The sequence below is a fragment of the Rhinatrema bivittatum genome, chromosome 1 (assembly GCF_901001135.1).
Source record: "Rhinatrema bivittatum chromosome 1, aRhiBiv1.1, whole genome shotgun sequence".
NCBI classification, from domain to species: Eukaryota; Metazoa; Chordata; class Amphibia; order Gymnophiona; family Rhinatrematidae; genus Rhinatrema; species Rhinatrema bivittatum.
Window position 1 is genome coordinate 490,522,531 of NC_042615.1, and position 22,951 is coordinate 490,545,481.

The window sequence follows — 22,951 nt, forward strand, 5'->3', positions numbered from 1 at the left end:
AACCCTAATCTGTTTAGCCTTTCTTCATAAGGGAGCTTTTCCCATCCCGTTTACCATTTGTTTCACCCTTCTTGTTACCTTTTCTATATGTGCTATATCCTTTTGGAGATGGGGGCGAACAGAATTGCACACAAGGTGCGTTCATACCATGATCTAAACAAAGGCGTTCTCAGTTTTATTCTCTATTCCTTTCCAAATAATTCTTAAATCTATTTGCCTTTTTGACCACTGTCTCAGACTGAGCCGAAGATTTCAAAGTATTGTCTACAAGAACTCCGAAGTCCTTTTCTTGGGTGGTGACTTCTAACACAGCGATTCTCAACCGGTGTGTCACCAAGCACACACAGGTGTGTCGCCACACTCCCGGTCCCCTGCTGACCCATCTGCTCCCCCTACCCGAGCAAAATAGGTCCTCCACCCGGGCTTAAAATGCTGATAGCCCGAGCAGAACGTGGCAGGACAGTTGGAGTCAGCAGCACCAGCAAGCTCTCTTCTCCCCCCCTCCCCCACCCCTGCGGCCTGGAAGAGGAAGTGGTGAGCAGCGGGTGCATGCGCAGGAAGAAGAGACCATGCTAATGCAGGCAGCATCGACCTGAAGAAGAGAAGAGAGGCGCAGCCTGAGGAATGAGCAGCGCGGTTCAGAGTAAAACAAGGAATAATGTCAACCTCCACGGCCGATGGGACTCCTTTCTCCGCGAGGGCTGAAAGTGAAGAAGGTTGCTGCTTCCTGTAGGATTGGAAGTGGAGGAGGCTGCTGCTGCAGCTAGTTCGGGGGGGGGGGGGGGGGAGAGTCAGTGAATGAGCAAGCATGTGTGTTTGAGATCTTCTCTGTGTGAGAGACAGCATGTATGTGAATGATTGAGAGCCTGTCTATGTGAAAAGGAGAGCATGTGTGTGATTGAGAGCTTGTGTGTGAGAGATAGCATGAATGGACGTGTATGATTGAGAACCTGTATGTGTAAGTTTGAGATTGAAAACCTGTTTGTGTGAAAGAGTATGTGTGTATGATTGAGATCCTTTGTGTGTGAGAGAGATCATGTGTGTATAAGTAAGAGAGAGAGCATGTGTGTCTGTGTGTGATTGAGAGCTGGTTTAGGTGATGGAGCATGTGAGTATGTGATTGAGAGCCTGTGTGTAAATGAAAGAAAGAGAGGACATGTTTGTAAGCATGTGAATGAGAGTCTGTGTGTGAGAGAAAAAGACAGCATGTATTTATGTGATTGAAAGCCTGTGTGTGTGTGTAAGCATGAAAAGATAGACAGCGTGTGTGTAAATGTGTAATTAAGAGCCTATCTAAGTGAGAGAGAAAAAGCATGTGTATATGTGAGTGAGAGAGAGAGCAGAAAGTTGCAAGCAAACCATCCCTCCTCCTGCTAATTCAAAACAATCTCAAGGCACCTGGATATCAAACGTTCCCAGGTATGTAGAGCAAAACATTTTTTGTATCCTTATTATTTTTCATTATTGGGCCTTTGTGTCTGTTATTTTGAAATATATTATTGGTATCTAGAAATTTTTTATGAGTTTTTAATTATTGGATATCCCACTCATCAGCTGTTTTGAAATAACCTGTTCTTTTTGTTAGTATGGTTTTGCTGCTAATGATTTTGTGTTTCTTGATTTGTTTTATGAGGACTGGTGAAGTTTCTTTTTTACCTTTGTTACACTGCATACAGTCTTGCTTGTTGCGGTTTCCAGTTCAGTTTTTGTCTGCATGCTTCTAGTTATGCATTTTGGTCTCTTTATTCTTTGTTAGGTGATGGTCAGCACATGTGATTCAGGTGAGGTTTTCTGCTGGTGTGTAGTTTCTGTGTAGGGCTCTATAGCAGCCTGGCTTGGTCCATTTTCCTAATAGGAGGAGTATTGGTGTCTTTAAGGTCTGGTGTAATATTTTCAGTGTTGCCTTTTCTTAGGTAAGGTGGTTACTGTTTGAGTACTGGAAATTGGTGCTGTTTTGTGTGGGATGTTTACTATTTATGCAATTTCTGTTCAGACAGAGTGCTTGTCTTTCCCTTGTGTCATTCTTAACAATAAAAATAATACTGGGCCTTTATTTTTTATTTCTGCCATGAATTGTAATGAGCAGTGTGTCACACATGTGAGCGTAGTCTCTCAGGTGTGTCACGATGGGAAAAAGGTTGAGAACCACTGTTCTAACACATGATTGAGTATCATATACTTGTAGTTGAGATTATTTTTCCCTACGAGCATTACTTTGCACTTGTCTACATTAAATTCATCTGCTATTTAGAAATCCTGTCTCCTAGTCTCACAAGATCCTTCTGCAGATCTTCATGATCTGCTGCTGTTTTAATGACTCAAAACAATTTTGTGTCATCTACAATTTGATCTCTGCACTTATCATTCCTTTTTCTGGATCATTTATGACTATGCTAAATAGCACAGTTTATTTATTTATTTATAACTTTTTTTATACCGAAGTTCAGGTAACAGAATTACTTATCACTCCGGTTTACATTATAACAAGTAGAAAACAATGACAACATATGTCTTACAATGAACAAGGGAGTGAACAACTTGGATAATATAACATAACCTAACTAGGAACAGTAGCAGTATGCACTATTAGAGCGAAACTAGCGCATGGGGAGGGAGGTTTGCTAATGGGGGGGAGGGGGAAGGAAGGTTGTTCGTGGAGGGGGGGAGGAGGGAGAAGTTCTAGGGCACTCTATGAACAACCTTTCTTCATCTGGAAAACTGACTGTTTAGTTCTACCCTCTGTTTCTTGTCTTTTATCCAATTACCAATCCATAATAGAACACTGCTTCCAATGCCATGACCTTCCACATTCCTGAGGAGTCTCTTATAATGCACTTTGTCAAATGCCTTCTGAAAATCCAGATGCACTATATCAATCAGCTCATCTTTGTCCACATGTTTATTTACACCCTCAGAAAAACCTAATAAATTGTAAGGTAAGATTCCCCTTTGCCTCTCTCCCGTTAAACCATGACTATTTTTGTGGTCAATAATTTTGTTTTTAAGAATAGTTTCCATCATTTTTCATGACACTGACATCAGGCTCAATTCACCCCGGAGCCCTTTTTAAAAAATGGCATCACATTGGCCACTCTCTAGTCTTCTGGTACTGTGGCTGTTTTAAGTGATAGGTTGCAAATCACCAGAAGCAGGTCTGCAGTTTCATTTTTGAGTTCCTTCACTCTGGGGTGAATACCATACGGTCCCAGTGATTTGTTATTCTTTAGTCTGTCAATCTAAGTTATTACATCCTCCAGTTTCACAGTGTTTCCATCTGTTTGCTCAGAGTCAAAACCAAGAAAAATATTTCTGGTGTGGGTATGACCCCATCATTCTCAGTAAAGACAGAGCAAAAAATGTATTAAGTTTTTCTGCTATTTTCTTGTCCTTCCTTTTTACTCCTTGATCATCTAGTGGCCCAGCTGACTCTCTCACATGCTTTTTGCTTTGAATGTACTTAAAAAAATTATTATTGTTTTTAGCTGTATGGCAAGCTTCTTTTTAAATTCTCGCTTAAACACGTTTTACATCTTACTTGCCAGTGCATTTGCTTTTCCCTATCTTCCTCATTAGGGTCTGCTTTCCATTTTTTTTAATAATGTTCTTTTGTCTTTATTTGCCTCTTTCACCTCAATATTAAACAAGGCCTGCAGTTTGGTTTTCCTTTGACCTTCTTTAATGCACATAAAACATTTTGTCTTGACCTCAAGAGTGGTAATTTTAAACAGTTGTCCACGCATCTTGGAAGTTTTTAACTGTGTGGATTGCTTCTTTCAGGTTTTTTCTAACAGATTTCCTCATTTTATCATAATCTCCCTTTCTATAATTAAATGCTACTGCAGTAGTTTTCCTTAGAATTTGCCCTCCAGTGATTGCCTATAGGAATAGCCTAGTGGTTAGAGCACTGGACCAGGAGACCAAGGTTCAAGTCCTGCTATCGCTCCTTGTGACCTTGGGCAAGTCACTTTACCCTCCATTGCCTCAGGTACAAAAACTTAGATTGTAAGCCCTCTGGGGATAGAGAAATACCTACAGTACCTGAATGTAAACCGGTGTGATGTCTCGATTGAGATGAATGTCGGTATATAAAAATAATAAATAAATAAATAAAAAATTATGATCATTGTTGCCAAGGGGATCCACCAGCTTTATCTGGATTTCAATTTCCTACTTAGGAGCCTAAATTTAACCTCCAGAACGTCCCTCCTCACCTTCTTGTGTCATTGGTACTCACATGTACCATAACAGTCACCTCCTCCCCAGCACTCTCTAAAATCTTATCTAGGTGGCACATGAAGTTCCTCACCTTTGCACCAAGCATGCAAGTTACCAAGCGATTCTAACACCCAGTAGCCACCCAGATATCTCCTTTCCTAATGATCAAATAACCCACTACAATGGTCATCCTAACCCTTCCCTCCTTGGCACGGACCCCTGGAGATACATCACTGGTGCAAGACGATAGGGCATCACTCGAAGGACAGGTCCTAGCTACAGGATCACTTCCTGCCACACCAAGGTGATGGTCCTGCCAGGTGACCTTGCTCCTCCGAAGCAGCACAAAGGCTGCTAGACTCGAGCTGGGACCACTCTACTATGTCCCTGAAGGTTTTTTCTATGTATCTCTCATTCTGCCTCAGTTCCTCTAGGTCTGCTACTCTGGCCTCCAGAGATTGAATTCGTTCTGTGAGAGCCAAGAGCTCTTTGCACTGTGTGCACACATACAGCCTCCCACCAACAGATAGATAATCATACATGTGGCACTTGGTGCAAAAGACTGGATAGCCCCCATCTTGCTGCTAGGCCTCTGTCTGCATCTTAATTTGTTGAATTGATCAAAACTTAAAGGCTGAATAAGAAGTATGTCTGAATTTAAGAGTTAAATGTGATTAGGGTTTTTTAATTAATGTATTAAGTGTCTTAAAATCTTTGGGTTTTAAATTTGATAACTGAGTGATTAATGTTAGTGAATGACCAGCAGCAGGACTAAAATTAGTCAGTCACTAAAATCAGGGTTATTTTAAGTGACTAATTGACTTATTTTGAATACTTACCTTCGAGTGGGGTTTTTATGTATCTATCTATCTGTAGATAGATAGATAAAAAACAAATAATGAGACAGGTGGGTGGGAGGGTGGGAATCGAACCAGTACTCTGACTTTCTGAGATTAAGTAAGTGACCGTTGCAAACTCACAATTCAAGCATTGGCAAACTAATGCTATCTTTTACTAGCTCAAAGAATCAAAGTGTAAGGGAAGGTAGACCTCTGAGCTGCGGTGTGATTGGTGCAACCTAGAGAGCAAGTCTCCTAGGTCCACACAGCAGCAAGCAGATGAACCCTGGGACAGGACTGGGCTGGAGCTTCACCTATACCAGCCCCTTTCCCTGCAGATTGAGCCCTTGGATTCTGGGGGCCAGCAGGACTTAGGCGAGAGTCCCTCAGGGTAAAGCAAGATGGAGAATCCGGGGTCAGGGAAGCAGCAGAGTATGGTCAATGTCCAGGCTTGGGTTAGTGGCATATGACAGGCAAGGATGGTCGGTGTCCAGGCTAAGGTCAGTGGCAGATAGCAGGCAAGAACAGTCAGTGTCCAGGCGAGGGACAGATCCAAGTAGGTTGTCTGAGGGGGAAGGCAGGAGCACAAGGAGGTGGATTGACAAGACCAGAACGCTGGACAAGACAAAGCAGGCTGGAGTGGCACAGCCGAGGCAGGGCAGGCTGGATACGATAAGGCGAGGCAGGCAGGATGAGACAGAGCAAGGAGACCGGAAAGCTGGCAACAAGCACTGCTAGGATGGCAGGAGAGGAGACCAGTTGCTAAGGCAATGAGCTGAAGTCTGGGACAGCTTTAAATAGGCAAGGCCTGATGATATCTTCTAAGGGCGCTACAGAGCTTTTCCTGCCACGGCCCCTTTAAGAATAGGCACGTGTGCCTAATGGATCGATGAGAGCGTATCTCAGCAGCATCCTGTGCTGCTCTCGGTGGCAGTCAGCAGCTGGGGGCGTCCAGGCTGCAAAGAGATGCCGGCAGCGGCTGGGTGAGTGAGCCGCCAAACATAACACAAAGTCAATTTATCCACCACATAAACAATTCTAACACTGGCAAATAAATGCTAACCTTAAAACTAGCGAACAATATAAACAACCAGTAATAGTTTAACCCTCCAAGAACTCCAACTATCAGCCACCAAACAAGGCTCCCTATCATGAGCTGGACCTTCCCTTTGCAACACAATGCGTACACAGCTACGCCTCGAGACGTGCCCTAAGAGATTCAGACAGAAACTTAAGACTTGGCTGTTCACACACGCCTACGCATGATAACTTCCCCGCCCTGCATCCCCCCCCCCCCCCCCCCGCACACCCCTGCCCTCCTTTCCCCTCCCCTTCTCCCCCCCCTCTCCAGGTCCTCTCCCCACATATTTGTACTTAATGCTCCGCTTTCCCTCACCCTGCTATATCCCCCTTCCCTGCCTCCTTTTGCACCCCCTTTTTTCTCCTCACTTTCACCCCCACCTTCCTACTCCTTCAGCCCTTAGCCACGTGACACCTCCCCCCCCCCTCCGCTCTTCCTTTTACTTTGATTGTATATAATTTGTATATATGTATCTAATTTTGTTTTGCATTTACTGACTGTTCACCAAAGCCTCTGTTTACCCTACCCCTTCCCCCCTACTTCCCTTCTCCTCCCCCCAGGCCTATGATCAGTTACACTGTAAAGCCTCGTTGGCTGATTTCTCGTTGTATGGAAACCGATGTGAGGTTATCTTCACGATTGTTGGTATATAAAAAACTTTAAATAAATAAATAAAATAAATAAGAATGACTATTTTTGTATTTTGTCTCAAGATTTAAGCACTTCGATCCAGCAAGTCCAAATTTACCACAGTAGATGAAGGTAATACTGTCAGCACTCCCTTTGGATTGAGGAATTATGCCCAGGCTTTTGGTTTGAATCATTTTCTGACCAGTATATTAAAATAATATAGTTTTTAGACTGTCTGGGACCTATGTCCCAGTCTACAATATTAGGAAAATTCTAACCTTCACTGCTGTGTTAAAACAACACTTTTTTTTTTTTAAATGTGTTTTTATTCCTGTATATTTTGCTGTCAGAGCATCGGGGATTACTTCTATATTGAGGCCTTACCTGCATCTCTACAGTCTTTTTCAAGTTGTCTGCCTGCATCTCTACAGGTCTTCTGTACTGTGAGCCAATATCGCTGTCCAGGCCCTGGAATTAACCAGAGTTAAATAAGCAAGCACCTGTGGGCAATTATTGATATTTTACCTGACTTTTTCATAGGCCAGGTTCATGAGGATTACAGTAGTGCCCATGGCATTTTCTGCTTGTTTCAAGTTTGATTACTTTATGTTGCTGCTTCAGCTCTGCTATACTTCACTACTATTGTATTTGATGACCGGCTAGTTATACCAAAAGATATTTTTAAAAAAAATATTGTTAATTACCAATTGCATACCTAGTGAATAGTAGCACCATGCTTGTATAAGATTTGCATTACATTGTTTTGCTTTAACTTTATTACTCATTTAAAACCATTTCTGATCTCTCTTCTCCATCCCCCCCCGGTCCAATCTGTTTCCTAGTTCTCCTCCAGTTGAAAAAGGGACCTCTGATCTTGAAGACGCACTACATCTCTTTTATTTATCCTCTAAGGCATCACAGCCTACATAGACTCCTGATCCAGTGGAGAGGGCTTAAGAATGCTTCATCCACTAATGGATTGATCACTCAAATTATTTTAGCTTTATATGAGATACTGGGAGATTCATCCCTTACTGAGAGAGAAATATTTGTTGGAAAAATAAAGGTATTCCCCCTGCGCCTCATGAAAATGATCAGATTGCATAGAAGGCATGGCATCCATAAGCACTTTCTAGTTGCTATTAAACCCAGCCTCCTTAAAGCGATTCATTCAAATACCGGCATGCTTTTTCTGCGACCTACTGAGTCTTCTGAGTAAATTATTCTTGTTACTGGCAGAAGTAACTTTGGCTTAATCAGCCACTGCTGTGAGGTAGTACGCCTTTCTATAGAACCTGTTTTGGGAAATGCATTTTTCTTGCTCTGATCCTTCTTGTTCTCCTGCCCTATCTTAAATGAGCTCTTTGTATTTATTCTGCCTTTCTGATTTCAACTGTTGCTTCCTCAGGCAGTCTCTCTAGGTTTGTTGCTTTTATGTCTGCTTCTCTCTCTGGATGTCTCTTATTTTCTTCTGTCTTTTCTTTTCCCTTCGGTGCCCTGCATTTCTTTCAAATTTCATCTTTGGCTTGTTACTATTTCATATGCTTTATTTTCCTACCTTTTATCTTCTTCTTAATGCCCCTTTGTCCATTTTCCAATGTTTTTTTCAACCTCCTCATACATCTTTGCTTTAACTTTCACTATTCTATTGTATTCCAATGCTCTCTTTATAGCTATACTCTTCACTACAATGTGTTTTCACCCTTAACAATTTCATCCCCATAAATATAAACCCATAATCCAACAACCTCTTCCAGTTGTCATCTTCTATTTTTATGCATGTATTCACTTTTATTATTGACTCATTCACTTCCACAGTTTCAATTTGTTTTCTATCATTCTTTCAGTGTACACATTATCCACAAAGTATTACTGAAAATGATGCATATTAATTCTTCAGAGTTCCAAAAATGTTAGTTATTTTCAGTTTAAGTGCATTATTTTAAAAAGTGATGCCATCTCGAAATATGAGTGAACTTGCATGCACAGACACAGCAACCATATTTGTATGCGAGCATGTGCACTACACATTAAGCACGTTTATTTATTTAAAAATCTATTCCACAACTTCCAAATATAAAATCGGTCTCACTTGCAAGTGTATACACAGCTATCATAGCACATGATCATTCTCAATGGCAGTTACTGCCATTGTTTGGGGAATCCATTTTAGGGGGCATTCTTCTAATGCTTGTGTCATCTTACAAATCCCTAGCCCTACGGTGCCGTGCTAGTTGGCTCCTTTCAGGAAGTGAGGACTATGAGCTACTGGTCCTTCATACTGTTACACTGTAACTCTTCTCCCCACTCAATCCACTTCTCCAGCAGCCCCGTCACCATTTAAAAAGTTGTAGGCCTAGTGTGCTGCTATTAGCACAGCCAGCACATACGTTTTAGAAATGCTCGTGTGCAGTTCTCACCATTATGAGCTTTATCATTAAGTTTCATAACTTGGAATATGCAGCAGATGCTAAATATTCAGTAGTAAGAGAATCGGGCATATGTTCTATAATGTTATTCTTTATGAATTTTCAAGTTATTATCCAGATGTTGTTAATATCCACTTGGATGGCATAAAACTATTACTTAAACCACACCTTACTGTTTTCGAGTAGTACTTAGTGACTAGCAAAAGGGTCTGTTGTAACCAAGTGCATGTCAGTTTCATGCAACCTACTGGTGCCACCAACTGCCAACTACTTCATGTTCCCACGTTGGGATGCATTATATAGTGTTTGAGCCTAGAATATGGAGACTTGACAAAAAATGTTGCGGACAGTTTCTCTGATTAACCTTTTCCAGTACTCATAATTTTTTTCACGACTCTTGGTAGTCTGATTTCCTAGCTCTTGACACTATGTTCACTTGACTGATGTGCTGCCATTCACCTCATGCCTTTAAACCATGTATGGTAAATTCTGCACAGTGACACTTGTAACCTAGTATTATATACATTTCCTTTCTTTTTTATATTTCTTTTTTTTTGCTTAGCATATGGTGTCATGACGTCACTATGTTTTTGGCGGGGTTACACACGAAGGAGGTGAGAGCTTCACTACCAATTTAAGGTATTTGTGTATTTTTCTTATGTCACTATCCATTGAACAGGCTCCAGTTATGGAATTAAAAAGTTTAATGTTTATAAGATACATTAAGGAGCTTCTGGACTAAAGTGTGCACTAAAATGTGCATGCATACACAAACACATTTAATATGCATGCTTAAATATCACATAACATGTGTTGCTTTAACAATTAATCTTCTTAGTGCATGCACATTATTAATATGCATGTTAACTAAAAAATATATTGAGTCTCAGCGCTATATCTGCCTTATTGCTAAATACCATGTACATGCTACATAAATTAGTGGGAACATGTTAAACTGAATATACATAGTTCTCTTTTCTTTATGGCTTAGCCTCCTTGCTGCAAATCTGTATAAAAGTAAGCTTGGCAAATGGGGACTGGTTTTCATTCCTGAGGGAAAAAGTGGCAGAGTTTCTGGATCCCAGGAGAGGAGGAAAAAGAAGATTCCAGGAGAAGAAATACCGCACCAAAAAGCATGCACCTTGGATGGTCTGCCAGGAGGAAGTGGAGGCAGAATAATAGAAAAGTATAGAGGAAACGAAGCAGGAATACGAGAGGCTGTACCACAAGCATAGCCCAGGGTCTCTGACCCATGTCCTCTCACAACACCTAGCCAGGACAATGTGTGAGGAGGAGAAAGACTGGCATCAGAAGGTGCCTTGGCAAGCCCTGGCACATCTATCTCAATGACACTGGGGAGGGAAGTCTGCCACCTCTGATTCTGGAGGGCACCCGTGTTGTTAGATTTTTCACTTCAGGGAACTGTTAAATAGCATTCTGGGTGCTTATATTTGAAAATGCTTGCAGCCTACTGCAAAGCAAACAGCATCAGATCAATAAACTATAACACTTTCATATTTTGATACCATGTTCAGTGTTTGGATACATTTAGTTCAGTGTAATTAGTTTAATGTTTGTCATTTTGAGCATCTTGCGCCTCTAGTTTGATTGGTTACATGTGTTAATATTGGAGGTGCACCTGCATCAGACCATTCGCTCTCTATACACATCTTGTACTGTTGGGTCCTGGGTTGGCTTTAGGCCCCAGCGGGCAAGATAAAGATATATGGGGGGGGGGGGGGGGGGTTTGCAGTTGCAACTCTGGCTGAGGCTTATGTACATCAGCATACATAAGACAGTTTAAGCCAAAGTTCCTAATTAAAAAGTGTAAGGGTTAAATAGAATGGCAGAGGGCACTGATACCTGAGTGACTCCGCCTCCCCACTCACCCACCCCCACACATGCTCGATGTGAAAGTGTAATTTCCTAGCCCATAATCTCGTCCATATTTTATAAACAAATTGTTTGGTAGCTGGAGGAAGAAAGGGGATAGGAAAAAGAAATAAGGAAATTGGAAGTTATTTTCATTGTGAAATTTGGAGTGACCACATTTTTCTCTTTTTTTTTTTTTTTTTTTTTTACTGATTCTGTTCAGTAGAAAGAAATAATGTGTGGGAATAGACTAAGCATTCCCAGCATTGGGGAAGGGAATGATTCAGATTTAACATGTTCACTGTGCTAACCAAGCATGCGGTGGGGAGAGGGCACCAGGGGAGAGGAATATATGCTTGAAGTACAGTCAGACACTCTCGGTTTGAAGGAGTGGGGGCTTATGGCCTGAGTTGATTCTTTTTTTTTTTTAATTCTTTGTTTATTAATTTTTTTAAATACAATACATAAATATAACTATTGTATTTGTAAAATACAGAAAAGGGAAAAGGAAAATACATCAATTCAAAGGCCTGAGTTGATTCTTAAATCCTTATCAAACCAAAGATGATTTTGATATCATTCCTGGATAGAGTATATCCCTATAGAAGAATTTCATCTTTATACAAAGGTTCTTGCACCTGCATATGTGACCAGTTATATACCATTTACAAAAGACCTGGATGTGTTTTGGAAGTCTGCAAATGCCGGTGTCTCCCAGCTGGTAGAGAGGGCATTAATTTCAATGTATGAAGCCTTGTTGATGCCACAACTGCAGACAAGTTTCAACTTGTGCTAAGTCATACCCCTTTTGTATCTGTTACCAGCGGCGGATTCACAATGTCGGACCAGCCCGGGTATTCACCGCCCAGGCCGGCTCAGGACACATCACTTGGTCTGCCGAGCGCAGCTCTGTCACGGCCACGCACCGCAGACCATGTGACTGGAGCAATCGGCCCACCGGGGGATGCCTGATCCCCCGACAGGCCAATCCGCCCCTGTCTGTTACCATGTGTCCAATATATGTGCATTTATCTTTCTGAGTAATCAATTAATGATTTTGAGGATATTTCTAACATACTGAAGCTCATATACTTGGAAAAACAGCAAGAACTTTCTCAAGAAAATATAAAAGGGTGGTTGAAGTATTTCAGTTCAAAACAAAAGTGACATTTCACAGTTAAAAGTTTGTAACTTATGTGTCTTAACCTGAGAAATTGTTGATTTTTGTACTTGGTACATTTTTGTAATTGTATACAGTTTAAATATTTAAAAACAAGCAATGAATGGTTTTCAATAAAATTATTGAGTTTTTAGTATAGTTAGAGGTTTGAATCTTTGTGCAAAATTAGCCACATACTTGCTGCAGAATTTGGAAAAATCTGCCACAGAATTTGCTAACTCTTGCCACAGAATCTTGAAAATCTGCCACAGGAAGCCAGGGTCTCTGATCTTGGGCAAGTCACTTTACCCTCCATAGAAAAGGGGTGTGTTTTATGGTAGTAGCAGTTTATCATAGGTATTAACTTTTTCACAGTTTGCGATAAGTGCCAGAATTGTTGTATTTCCTATGTACAACCACTGGGGAAACCATTTTAAGCTGCTGGAGAGAGAGAGAGAGATAATGAGACATAATGTCCTCATACTAGGTAGGGATTTATTCCTCTACTTGAGGCCTACCTAGTTGCTCCAGGTGAGGATTAGGTATTAGCCATAGGGGGATTAGGGTCCGGTTTGACATTCAAAGTGAGATGTACGAACAGAACAGTGCTCTCTTGTAAAGATTTGATGACCTTCGGAGAGAGGAAACTCACCCAAAGCTGAGATTTGTGCAATGTTCTCTCAACCTAGCTTGATGGACTCTCTACCTGGGTAACATCAGGCTAGGTTGAGAGAACATTGCACAAATCTCAGCTTTGGGTGAGTTTCCTCTCTCCGAAAGGTCATCAAATCTTCACAAGAGACCACTGTTCTGTTTGTACGTCTCACTTTGAATGTCAAAGTGGCCCCTAACCCCCTACACTAATACCTAAACCTCACCTCGAGTGACTAGGTAGGTCTCATATAGAGGTATAAATACCTACCTAGTATGAGGGCATTATGGCTAGTCTCCCTCTCTCTCTTTTTCTCCCCCCCCCCCCCCCCAGTGGTTGTAGAAGGGCCCTGATAGCTAGGCTGGCTCTCCAGGAGCATAAAACTACTAAAAACAGCATTTGTGAAAACATCACAAAGGTGTAGTTAAAATATATGTTAAAGCCATGCGATATGGCTTCGCAAATCATGAAGCCAGCCCACTTGGCCACAAAACTCCTCCCCTTTTTCTAATTTGCATCGCACTATGGGTTTTGTCATTTTCACATGTGTTAAAGGCATGTAATCCACTTTGAAGCACTGAAAAAAGTACAAAAAGTGGAATATAAATCTAAATTAAATAAAAATAAATAAAAATAAAATGAACTTCTCAATGCAGTACTATAGCCACAGTGATAGCCAAAATTCATAGTGAACATGGGCAGCATGAAATGAATATCTTCAGAAAATTTCTTCATGTTTGAGCACTGTCTCTACTCGGCTGACCTGTCATCAGCAGAAACTGAATAGATATCTATTCTTTACTAATTTTCTGTTCCTTCCACTTTGTCTAACACTAACAAGATTTTGCTTGTTAGTGTTAGCATTTACGCTACCTGAATTTACTTGCCATATAAGGATTCTTTTGACCTGTAACTTCTCATTTTCACCTCAAGTTTCATCACCAGCCTATCTTTCAGACATCAGTTAGTGAATATTAGGAACTTCATCAAATTCAATGCCTACAATCTGATCTATCATGCATTGATCATGTTCTGTCTGTTTATGCCAGGGTAATCCAAAATTGACTTACCATCTTATGAAAACCAGTACAGGTCAAAATGACTTTGGCCACATGCCTTTAGTTGAAGGTCCCATGTTATTCCTGTTTGACCCTACCACTTAGTTACTTATGAAATTTCACTGTCTTCTGATGTCCAGCAGGATACATATTAATCCGCTACTTATGGTTTCTTTTTCCTTGTAATACTAAGAAAATAACTCATGCCCCTATTAATTTGCAGTCAATCCTTCTTGGTTTATTTCCACCCTTTCTTTCTGATCACAACACATTGTCTTACAACATAATAACAAATTTCTGTTGTTCTTTTCATTTTCTTGTGCCAGCTTCCATCTGGCATATAGTATAACCTATCATGATTAGTATTCCAGACCATATTCTTCTTTGAAACTGAATTCTTTCATTTGATGCAAAGTGAACAATACTGTGCACTACATCGCGCGCATGTTATAAAATCCAGGGTCGGCACATGCAAGGGGGTGCACAATTGTGCAACTTGCACGTGCCGAGCCGAGCAGCCTTCCTCCGCTCCCTCCGAGGCCGCTCCGAAATCGGAGCGGCCTCGGAGGGAACTTTCCTTCCCCCCCGACCTTTGTCAAAGAAGTTATGCCTGCCGGCTCTCCATCCCCCGGCCCGGTGGCTGTTTCGAAGGTCTCGGTCCCGCCCCCGGAACACCCCCGGGCCGGTGCTCCGGTCCCACCCCCAGAACGCCCATTTTTTCAAGCCCCAGGACTTACACGCGTCCCGGGGCTTGCGCGCGCCACCGAGCCTATGCAAGATAGGCTCATCGAGCGCAGGGGGGAGGCAGGGGTAGGTTTTCGGGGATTCTCCCATTCCCATCTGAGGGTTTTTGATTGAGCCACTTTATGGCATATATGTTTAAGAAATGATGAAGAGGAACTACTTTACTTGTAAAAAGAGTAAAATAAAAATCCTTGAATGTTGCAAGGATTTCAATTCATTAAAAAAAAACAAAACATTTTCTGTTTTAGAGTATATGGACCTTTATATAGTTTTCAGTTTGCTTTGATAGACGAATACTGGTTCAAACCAGTCTGTGCTCAACAGATGTAGTAGTGATATCACAAGTTAGAAAAAAAATTGTTCTTACCCTCCCTCAGTCTGGATGAGGGACTAAACCCAGTTGTTCTGGACAGGTGTAGCAGAAATATAGGAAAGGAAATTATCAAGCAAGAATACATTTCTCCTTATTCATCTTTGTGTTACTTGAATCTGTATTTTGTTCAAGCTCCATTTGAATGGGCATATACAATACATTTATGTAGAAGTCTGGTTTAAATTGCAAGTAGAAAATTCAGTCATATTGTAAAGAGTTTAGAAGCACTATACAGTATTATATTAATACAAGGAAACTTTTCTCTAAGTGCAGTAATTGTAAATCCCTGGCCAAAGGTATATATGCATTTATCCAAAATATATCTCTAGAGTGGATTCATCCTATAGTACTGTAAAAAGCTCCAAAAAGCTAAGGCTGATCCCATTCATATTTCTGCTCAGTTTCCAGATGATCAAACTAAGCACTATCAGGTGAATTTTCAAAGGACTTATGCATGTAAATGTAACATGCTATCAGCAATTCTCAAAAGACATTTATTCACTTTATGGGCACTTAAAACCTATGGACAATTCAATAACATATTGGAGCAGTTTAAAAAAAATATTTAACTTGGGGGTGAAGTGCATTTACACATGTAAAGCCCACTTTTATGCATTTAATGCTTTGAAAAGCAAGGCCTAAGATTGCTGTAGGTAAGGGCTAGCTTGTAGGGTACACAACCTGTTCAGCAGCACATGGCTCCAGGCAGAAGGGAGTGGCCCACAGCCCACTTGCAGTACTGGAGTGAGGACGGGAAGAACTGGGTATCATGTTGTCACTCAGCCATATGTGTCACCATGAGGGGAAGGGGGGGGGGGGGGCAAGTGTCCTCCCTTTTTAAAAGAAAAAAACAAAAGGCTTTCTTACTCTTTAGTGCCTTGTGTCCTCTATTTTTCACCTGCCAGGTTCTCCTGCCCTATGGCCCATATTTCTGTTGCACTCCTCTTTTATTGGCATTGACCTCTCCCACTCAATTCACAGATCAGGGTATTTATTTATTTTATTTATTTAAAGTGTTTTCTATACCGAGGTATAGCTATCAGCCTTTACCTCAGTTTACAGTTACAACAACATGTTACATTTAACAGTGAACTGCAAAGAATAGCAGAGGTGACATCAGAAAAATTAAAAAATTAAAAATAAACAACATTATAAATTAAACAATTAAAAAGTCTTACAAGTAACTTCAGGGAAAAAATGTTTAACACTAGATGTGATTATGATCAAACTATGTAGTACTTAGTTTATAAGCGTTCTGATAAACGATTGTGAATTAGATATGTTGTGTGATATTAGCGAATACCATCTTTGAATGCTTGACAGAATAACCAAGTTTTGAGCTCTTTTTTAAAAGACTTGATGTTGATTTGAGCGGTTAAGTGTTTGGGTAGAGAGTTCCATTATTTTGGACCAGCTATGGATATGGCTCTTTTCCTTGTGTTGGATAGTTTGGCTGAAGGGAGTGATGGTATTTCAAGTTGTAATTTACTTGTTGTTCTGGTTGTACGATGCGATCTATGTACATGTATGACATTGTCAAAAGCTGTGTTGTCTGTTTTGTGAATTGCGTTGTGCAGAATTGTAAGAGTTTTGAAATCAATTCTTTTTTCGACTGGAAGCCAATGTAGACTGTTGAACACGGGTGTAATGTGGTCTGATTTCTTTTTGCCAGTTAGGACTCTCACTGTGGCATTCTGTAAAAGTTGAAGTGGTTTTAGGGTCGCTTTAGGTAGACCTAGCAAGAGTGTGTTGCAGTAGTCGAGGCTGGTGAAATGAGAGATTGTAAAACGGTTCGGAAATCTTGGTGGTGTAGCATTGGTTTTAGGTGTTTGAGTATTTGGAGTTTGTAGAAACCTGCTCTTGTTTTAGTTGAGATGTGTTTTTTGTAGGATAATTCACTGTCAATCCAGATTCCGAGGTCTTTTATGTTGTCTTTAAGTTGTATGTGGATGTTGTCTATATGGATGGATGGGGTGGTTTTGGGTCCTGATTTTTTTCTTTTGATTATTTGAACTCCTTGGTAAACTGTAGATCTACAGAACACAATGAGGGTTAAACCACCGATTTCTGGTTTGAACCATGTGAGAGAAATCAGTGCCAGCAATAGAAGGTGAGCAATAAAAGCACCAGGGTTGAGGATGGACCATAGGGCAGGAGGATGTTTGAAGCTCTGCAGAAGCTGGGGTAGAGCAGGAATGCAGCAATTCATGGGGGGAGCAGGTGCATAGCAGTGTGTTTGGGGGGGGATGACATTATGGACTCAGTAATTGATGGGGGAGAACATAGATATAGCAATTGATGGAGTGAGGAGAAGAGTGGGGACTCTGGTGGGAGAGATAGGAGAGAAGGGACTTTTGGGGGAGGGAATAAGAGAGCGGGGATTCAATGAATGGTGGAAGGAGGGTAGGAGATTGGGGACTCAAGAAAGGGGATATTGAATAGAAGGTAGTGGGGATGAAAGATGGGGATGTTGCTGGCAAGGGGAAAGCTGTGACGTGGAGCTCCATCCACACAATCACATTTCATTACTGTTTGGATAGGGATTCTTGATGAGACAGTGAGTTTGGACAATCTGTAATGCATGGTCTGTTTCGGGTTTATAATCATACTCTGTCCTCCCTAGGACCCATTCTTATTATATTAAATTGCTTCCAAAATATAATTAAGGAAATTACAAAATTGGCCTGTTGCCAACAAAGGCACAGAGGATAATGTTATGTGCAAACACTATCAGTGTCCCATACAGTCAATCAAGAATGGTTATCCATAGCAAGTGTACATTTTCTTCAAGAGCTTCAAGTAGACAATTTTCAGAATGTTTTTCTGAGGGCATTGTTGTAATTTCCCCTTTTAATTTTGGGGCGACTGATAGATAGGGATTCGCATGCATGAGGAGTTTTGTATCCTGCTTGTCCTAGGAGAAAGTAAAGTTGCTTACCTGCAACAGATGTTCTCTGAGGACAGCAAGATGAATAGTCTCATCCATTTTCCATAGGAGTTGGTAACTTTAAATACTGTAATTTTATTCTGAATTGAGAGGGACCTTGAATACTCACCACTGACTCAGGAACTTCCACACTTATTTAAGAGAACAATTTTAAAAGTGTACATCTTGAGTGAAGCTCCACCTGGGTTCTATTATCTGATGTCACCAGTTTTATCTTTTAAATTAACATATGATGCTACTGATATTTTATTTGATGTTTTAAGTCTGTTTTAGAAATTGATCGATTTGTTTTATTCTTTTTTTTGTTGTCTTGAAGATGTTTATTATGTGGTTTGAAATCTGCATTGGGCTATTTGGATATTATGTAAAATAAAATTGAGTAAATAAATATTTGAGATGTATATATCCTCCTATCCTTGAAGTACACCTGTCACAGGAAAGCATCTTCACTATTTTCACGGAGAGGGAGGGACCAATTTAGATTTTTTGCCCAGGGCACTGGTTAACCTAAAGCTATCCCTGCTGTAGATCCTGATTTCTCATTCTTTCCAGCCCTAACATTAACATATGCATTCATGCATAAATGCCCTGCAACTTCCTCATGGTGCTGCAGCACCATAAGTCTTCATAACTACTTGAAGTTTCCCCCCATTTTTATCCTTTCCACCCACACAAAATCAGTCTTCGGTCAGATGCCATGAACTGTGGGTCCTTCTGTACCTTGGTATGCCTTCACCCACAGTCTGGGTAGTAGGTGTCAGTATTGAACAGTGATTGGGACTCCATCCTCTTTTAGGCTGTGAATGCAAAGGAGCAGCTGGGCTTGGAAGTCAAACCCAGGTCTCCCTTGCGGCAGTATGAAGCACTGTGTCTGGACTATCGGACTGACTTCCAATCCCTAATTTTTTATGGAACACAATTTCATGTTATCACTTCAGTTAATTTACTTCCTTATTTAATTTAATTGGACAATGTGCCTTTAAAGCAATCACATGAACCTGCTACTATGTTAGTAGTTCTTGACGGTCTGGATGAATTTTACAGTTTTTATAAAGCTATAAGGTACCTTGTGAAGCATCAAAAAATCCAGAGAGTCAACTTCAAAGAAAATTGCTGAGTTAGTTGTTAGGTGTAAACCATTGATTTTTCTCCAGGAGTTATGAAAAAAAGAGAGAGAAGCTTCTAACAGTGGAATTTTAAGTACTCCTTGAAAGTACTTGTTTTCTACCTTGCATGGAAAATATTAACAGGTTTTTTCATTGCAGAAAAATATATTAAACCCTAACACACTTTTTAGAGGTCTTCACAACTGAACCTAATCTGAAAAGTAAGCATCATATTCAGGGCCAGTTGTTTTATGATCAAGTGTGCAAATGTACTATTTATTCAGTAAATACCCGCTTTCCAATGCAAGATTTTGTACCATGTGTCCTGGTGCCTTTTTAGTGAAAGCAATATCCTGCTTGGAGTACTGCATCTAACTATATTCTATTTGTAAAGGAAAATATAACACATAGCTCAGTATATGTTTCTTCAACAATTAGACAAGTCCTGTTGTCGGCTAATCTTGATGGATGAAAGAAGACATTGAGTTCTACTGTATATGCCTTTGTGTCTGCAGTACCTGGGCTCTTTCAAACAAGTCGGTTTAACTTATATTTTGAGATGTTACTGATAGTTTGAAGCAGCCCCACAGAAACAATCCAAAGGTATCATTTCTACAAAATGCCACATTACTAAAGAGACAATTTAATTGTCTTAAGAGCCATGATTTCCTTGATGATAGAATTTGGGATAAGATGCTATATTGGGGTACAACATTAGTTAAACTCAAATATTTTTGCCATAGGATTTATAGAATACAACCCACTAAAAGCTGATGGGCACCCATGAATAACCTTGTATTTTCAATGGGGCTGACCTGCCTTTTCGGGAGGGCAGCACTGTATATTTAAAGTTAACAGTATTAGAAGAAATATTTTTTTGTGTGAATTTTGTTTTGGGTGGTTGGAGATAATGCCAGCTATACTGTATACTATCTAAAGAATAAATAACAAGTATAATTGTAGTTTTAAGCCATAGATTATTCAAAGACTGTTCAGGGAACACAAAATAGAAATTGACTTGCAGATACACATACACATGTGCGTTAAAATCATGAAAGATGGCTCCTAGCATTTCCTGTGCTTTATGATGCTAACGCTCAGGAATTGTAATTGACAAAAAAAGATTGCACATTAAATTGAGACTTTTTATATACTGAAACATTTTTCTTTTAACCAGCTTTCCTGTATCCTGTAGATTTCCTCTGTCATGTCCTTTACAGTGACTTTCCCCCTTATGTCTGAGAAGACAGAAATTGGTGGTCTGGTACCAAAGAGCTTTGAAGTCTGATCATGAAGCATAATGAAAGGCCACCTTGTAGACGAGGGCAGATATTCTTTTTTTTTTTTTGGAGCTACAATACGTCTAATTTCTGAACATTAGAAATTAATCAAAAAATAATCCAGACTGTTTCCTTCTGTTGAACCTAAGAAATGTCCCCTCTTGGAGAATCCCAGATGAATGAGCCCGAGATCATTTTGAATCTTCAAGTACCAGTTCATTGGAACAGGACCATGCAAGTTATTTTAACTGAAAAAAAAAAACCAAACTAATTAATTCTGGCCCGGAATGCTTAATTTGTTAAAATGTCTAATTTTAATTTAGAGGTATTCTGGGAATTTGTTTGACCCCCTAATCATATTATTTCTGAATTAAATGTTGGTTTGTTTGTTTGTTACAGGGAAAACAAGAGCACACAAAATTCTCCATGATGTCAGGAACAACTTTTGAACTTGAACAGAAAAAACTTCCGGATTTTTTCCCTTTGCAGGCTGAACCAGATATCTCTTACAGCTTTCTGAAGGATGCTTTAGGCAGCAATAGACCACGCTCTCCTTTATTAGCTATCATGAATACCACTGCCAGCAGCAAACGAGCAATACAAAGTGGATTTTAAGATTTCACAAATATTTTTAAGGGGCAGAACACTGTACTTATGGTATTAAAACAATTAAAATGCTACCTTTTACCCTTAAAATCCTGCTTTACAATTCATATTTATTTTTTGGTGTTTTAATTTATGTGGCACAATTGTATGTATGCACTTTTATATTTTAGCTACAAATAACTTTAAAAAAAAAAGTTTTAATTATTAGTTTCCTTTTTTATGTAACATATTTTAAAATGTTAAAGAGTGACAGATTTTGGGTAATTTTCCTCAGTCTTAAAAATCAATAAGGCATTTTAGTCTCTATCTATCAAAGTTGTTTCATACTTGTCTATTTTAAAGCAGGACTGCAATACTTTAATAGGATTGAGAGTGCTATTTGAAATGTATGCCAATGATTCCTGTCATTTCATGGCAGCCCTGCTATGGTTCACTGAGCCCCCTCTTCCCTCTTGTCAGCTCAACTGAAGACAAGCATTTAGTTGCAAACTTTAAGCAGGTTGTGCAAAACAGAAATGATGTGACTGCTTCTTCTCCTGCACAATAATGTCACTCCTGGTCAATGTGAGAAGGTCAGGTTGCTCCTTTTAAAGCTACATGATACCACTTGCCCATTTGAACAAGTTAACTGTGGAATCTGGTCCCTGCAGGCATTGAAAACCCATCCTTTTTATCAGCCTGTGCTTGATAAGAAAAAGTAGAGTAATTGTGCAGAAAGGATTTCTGATGATCCGATTATGCACTTCATAAGGACCATTCCCAAATCAGTGTTGCAGTTAATATATTTAATATAAGCTTGAAAACATTAATGTCTGCTTTGACCTTCAAAATAGAATCCTTTTTCTTTTTCTTTCTTTTTTTTTTTGGTAAGACCCAAGAGTGACGCCCATCTTTGATGCTGACAGAATTTAAAGTAAGGCCATTGCCCTGCATTTTCTGCCTTGTAGCACACAAAAGTAAAATTGTATGTCAGGCCGAGATGTCGGTGAGCTGACAAGATGCCCCAGTGACATTTCAGCTGGAAAGAGCAAGTGTCTTGCAACCAAGTGGTCAAATATCAAATAATAGGTCAAGCAGGAAGGAGCTGAGTTCTAACCACAAAGAGGTTTCTGGTAACTTACTTGACAAGCTTTTGGGCGCTTTGTGGCTTGACAAAGTGATGTTCTGTTGGGTATCACTAGACAGACTATTCTTTATTGCCTTCAGAAGATCAGGCATTTGACATTGATTAAACTTTTTAACCCTTAAAGGTTAAATCCTTGCAGTTTGCATCATTGTAACTAAAGAATAAAAAAATGTAATTTATTACTTTTGTATTAATCACAAGAATCCCCAGTGCTATTAACTTTTCATGTGCAGTGTAGTTTGATGCAAAATCTATATATTAGATTTTCTCATTCTGGATCAGTGATGCTCTTCAAAATGACATTATTAGAGAACTTGTGATTAGGAGTCATTTTGGGTTCCTGGGTTCATAATAATTGTGTATTTATTCTTGGGAAATTAAAACTAATTACATACTGAAAATAGGTGGTTAGCATATTTGAGAATGGTCATTTTTTTGTAATAGGGAATTATGCTTTCACTGTTTTTCATATCACTCTGGACTCTATTTGACCAGTTTGATATTTGAAATCTCTCGTGAGATACCCAGTTTTATGTATTTGGAAAAGGTCTGAATGTATTTAGTGAATGTATAGTATATATGTATAATGACTATATAATGGCTGAATGACATTCTGACAGTTATACTTATGAGTGAAAAAAAAATTATAGCTTTTCTGACCACTCAAGAATGATACATTTCTCATAAGCGAAGATGATTATAACACAACTCATCTTTAATGTATTATATATTGTAGTATACATTCTGTGTGGACTGAAGCTTGCATAAATGTATCATCAACTTTAAAACATCACTATAAATCACATATAATAATAAATCTACTAATTCCGGTGC

At 39.7% G+C, this 22,951-nt stretch overlaps 1 protein-coding gene across 6 annotated transcripts in view; it reads left to right on the forward strand.

The window, feature by feature from the left end:
- Nucleotides 1-22,950, forward strand: part of CCDC171 (coiled-coil domain containing 171) — a 982,183-nt gene extending 959,233 nt beyond the window's left edge. For 4 of the 6 annotated variants that reach the window (XM_029608527.1, XM_029608555.1, XM_029608546.1 and 1 more), the window contains one exon: nt 20,785-22,950. In XM_029608527.1, coding sequence (XP_029464387.1) covers nt 20,785-21,000 — 216 coding nt within the window. In that variant the 3' untranslated portion in view covers nt 21,001-22,950. Of the gene's footprint in view, nt 1-9,756; nt 9,834-20,784 lie in introns of all 6 variants that reach the window. The other 2 variants (XR_003857717.1, XM_029608568.1) reach the window with 2 other exon arrangements.
- The last annotated feature ends 1 nt before the right edge of the window (nt 22,951 follows it).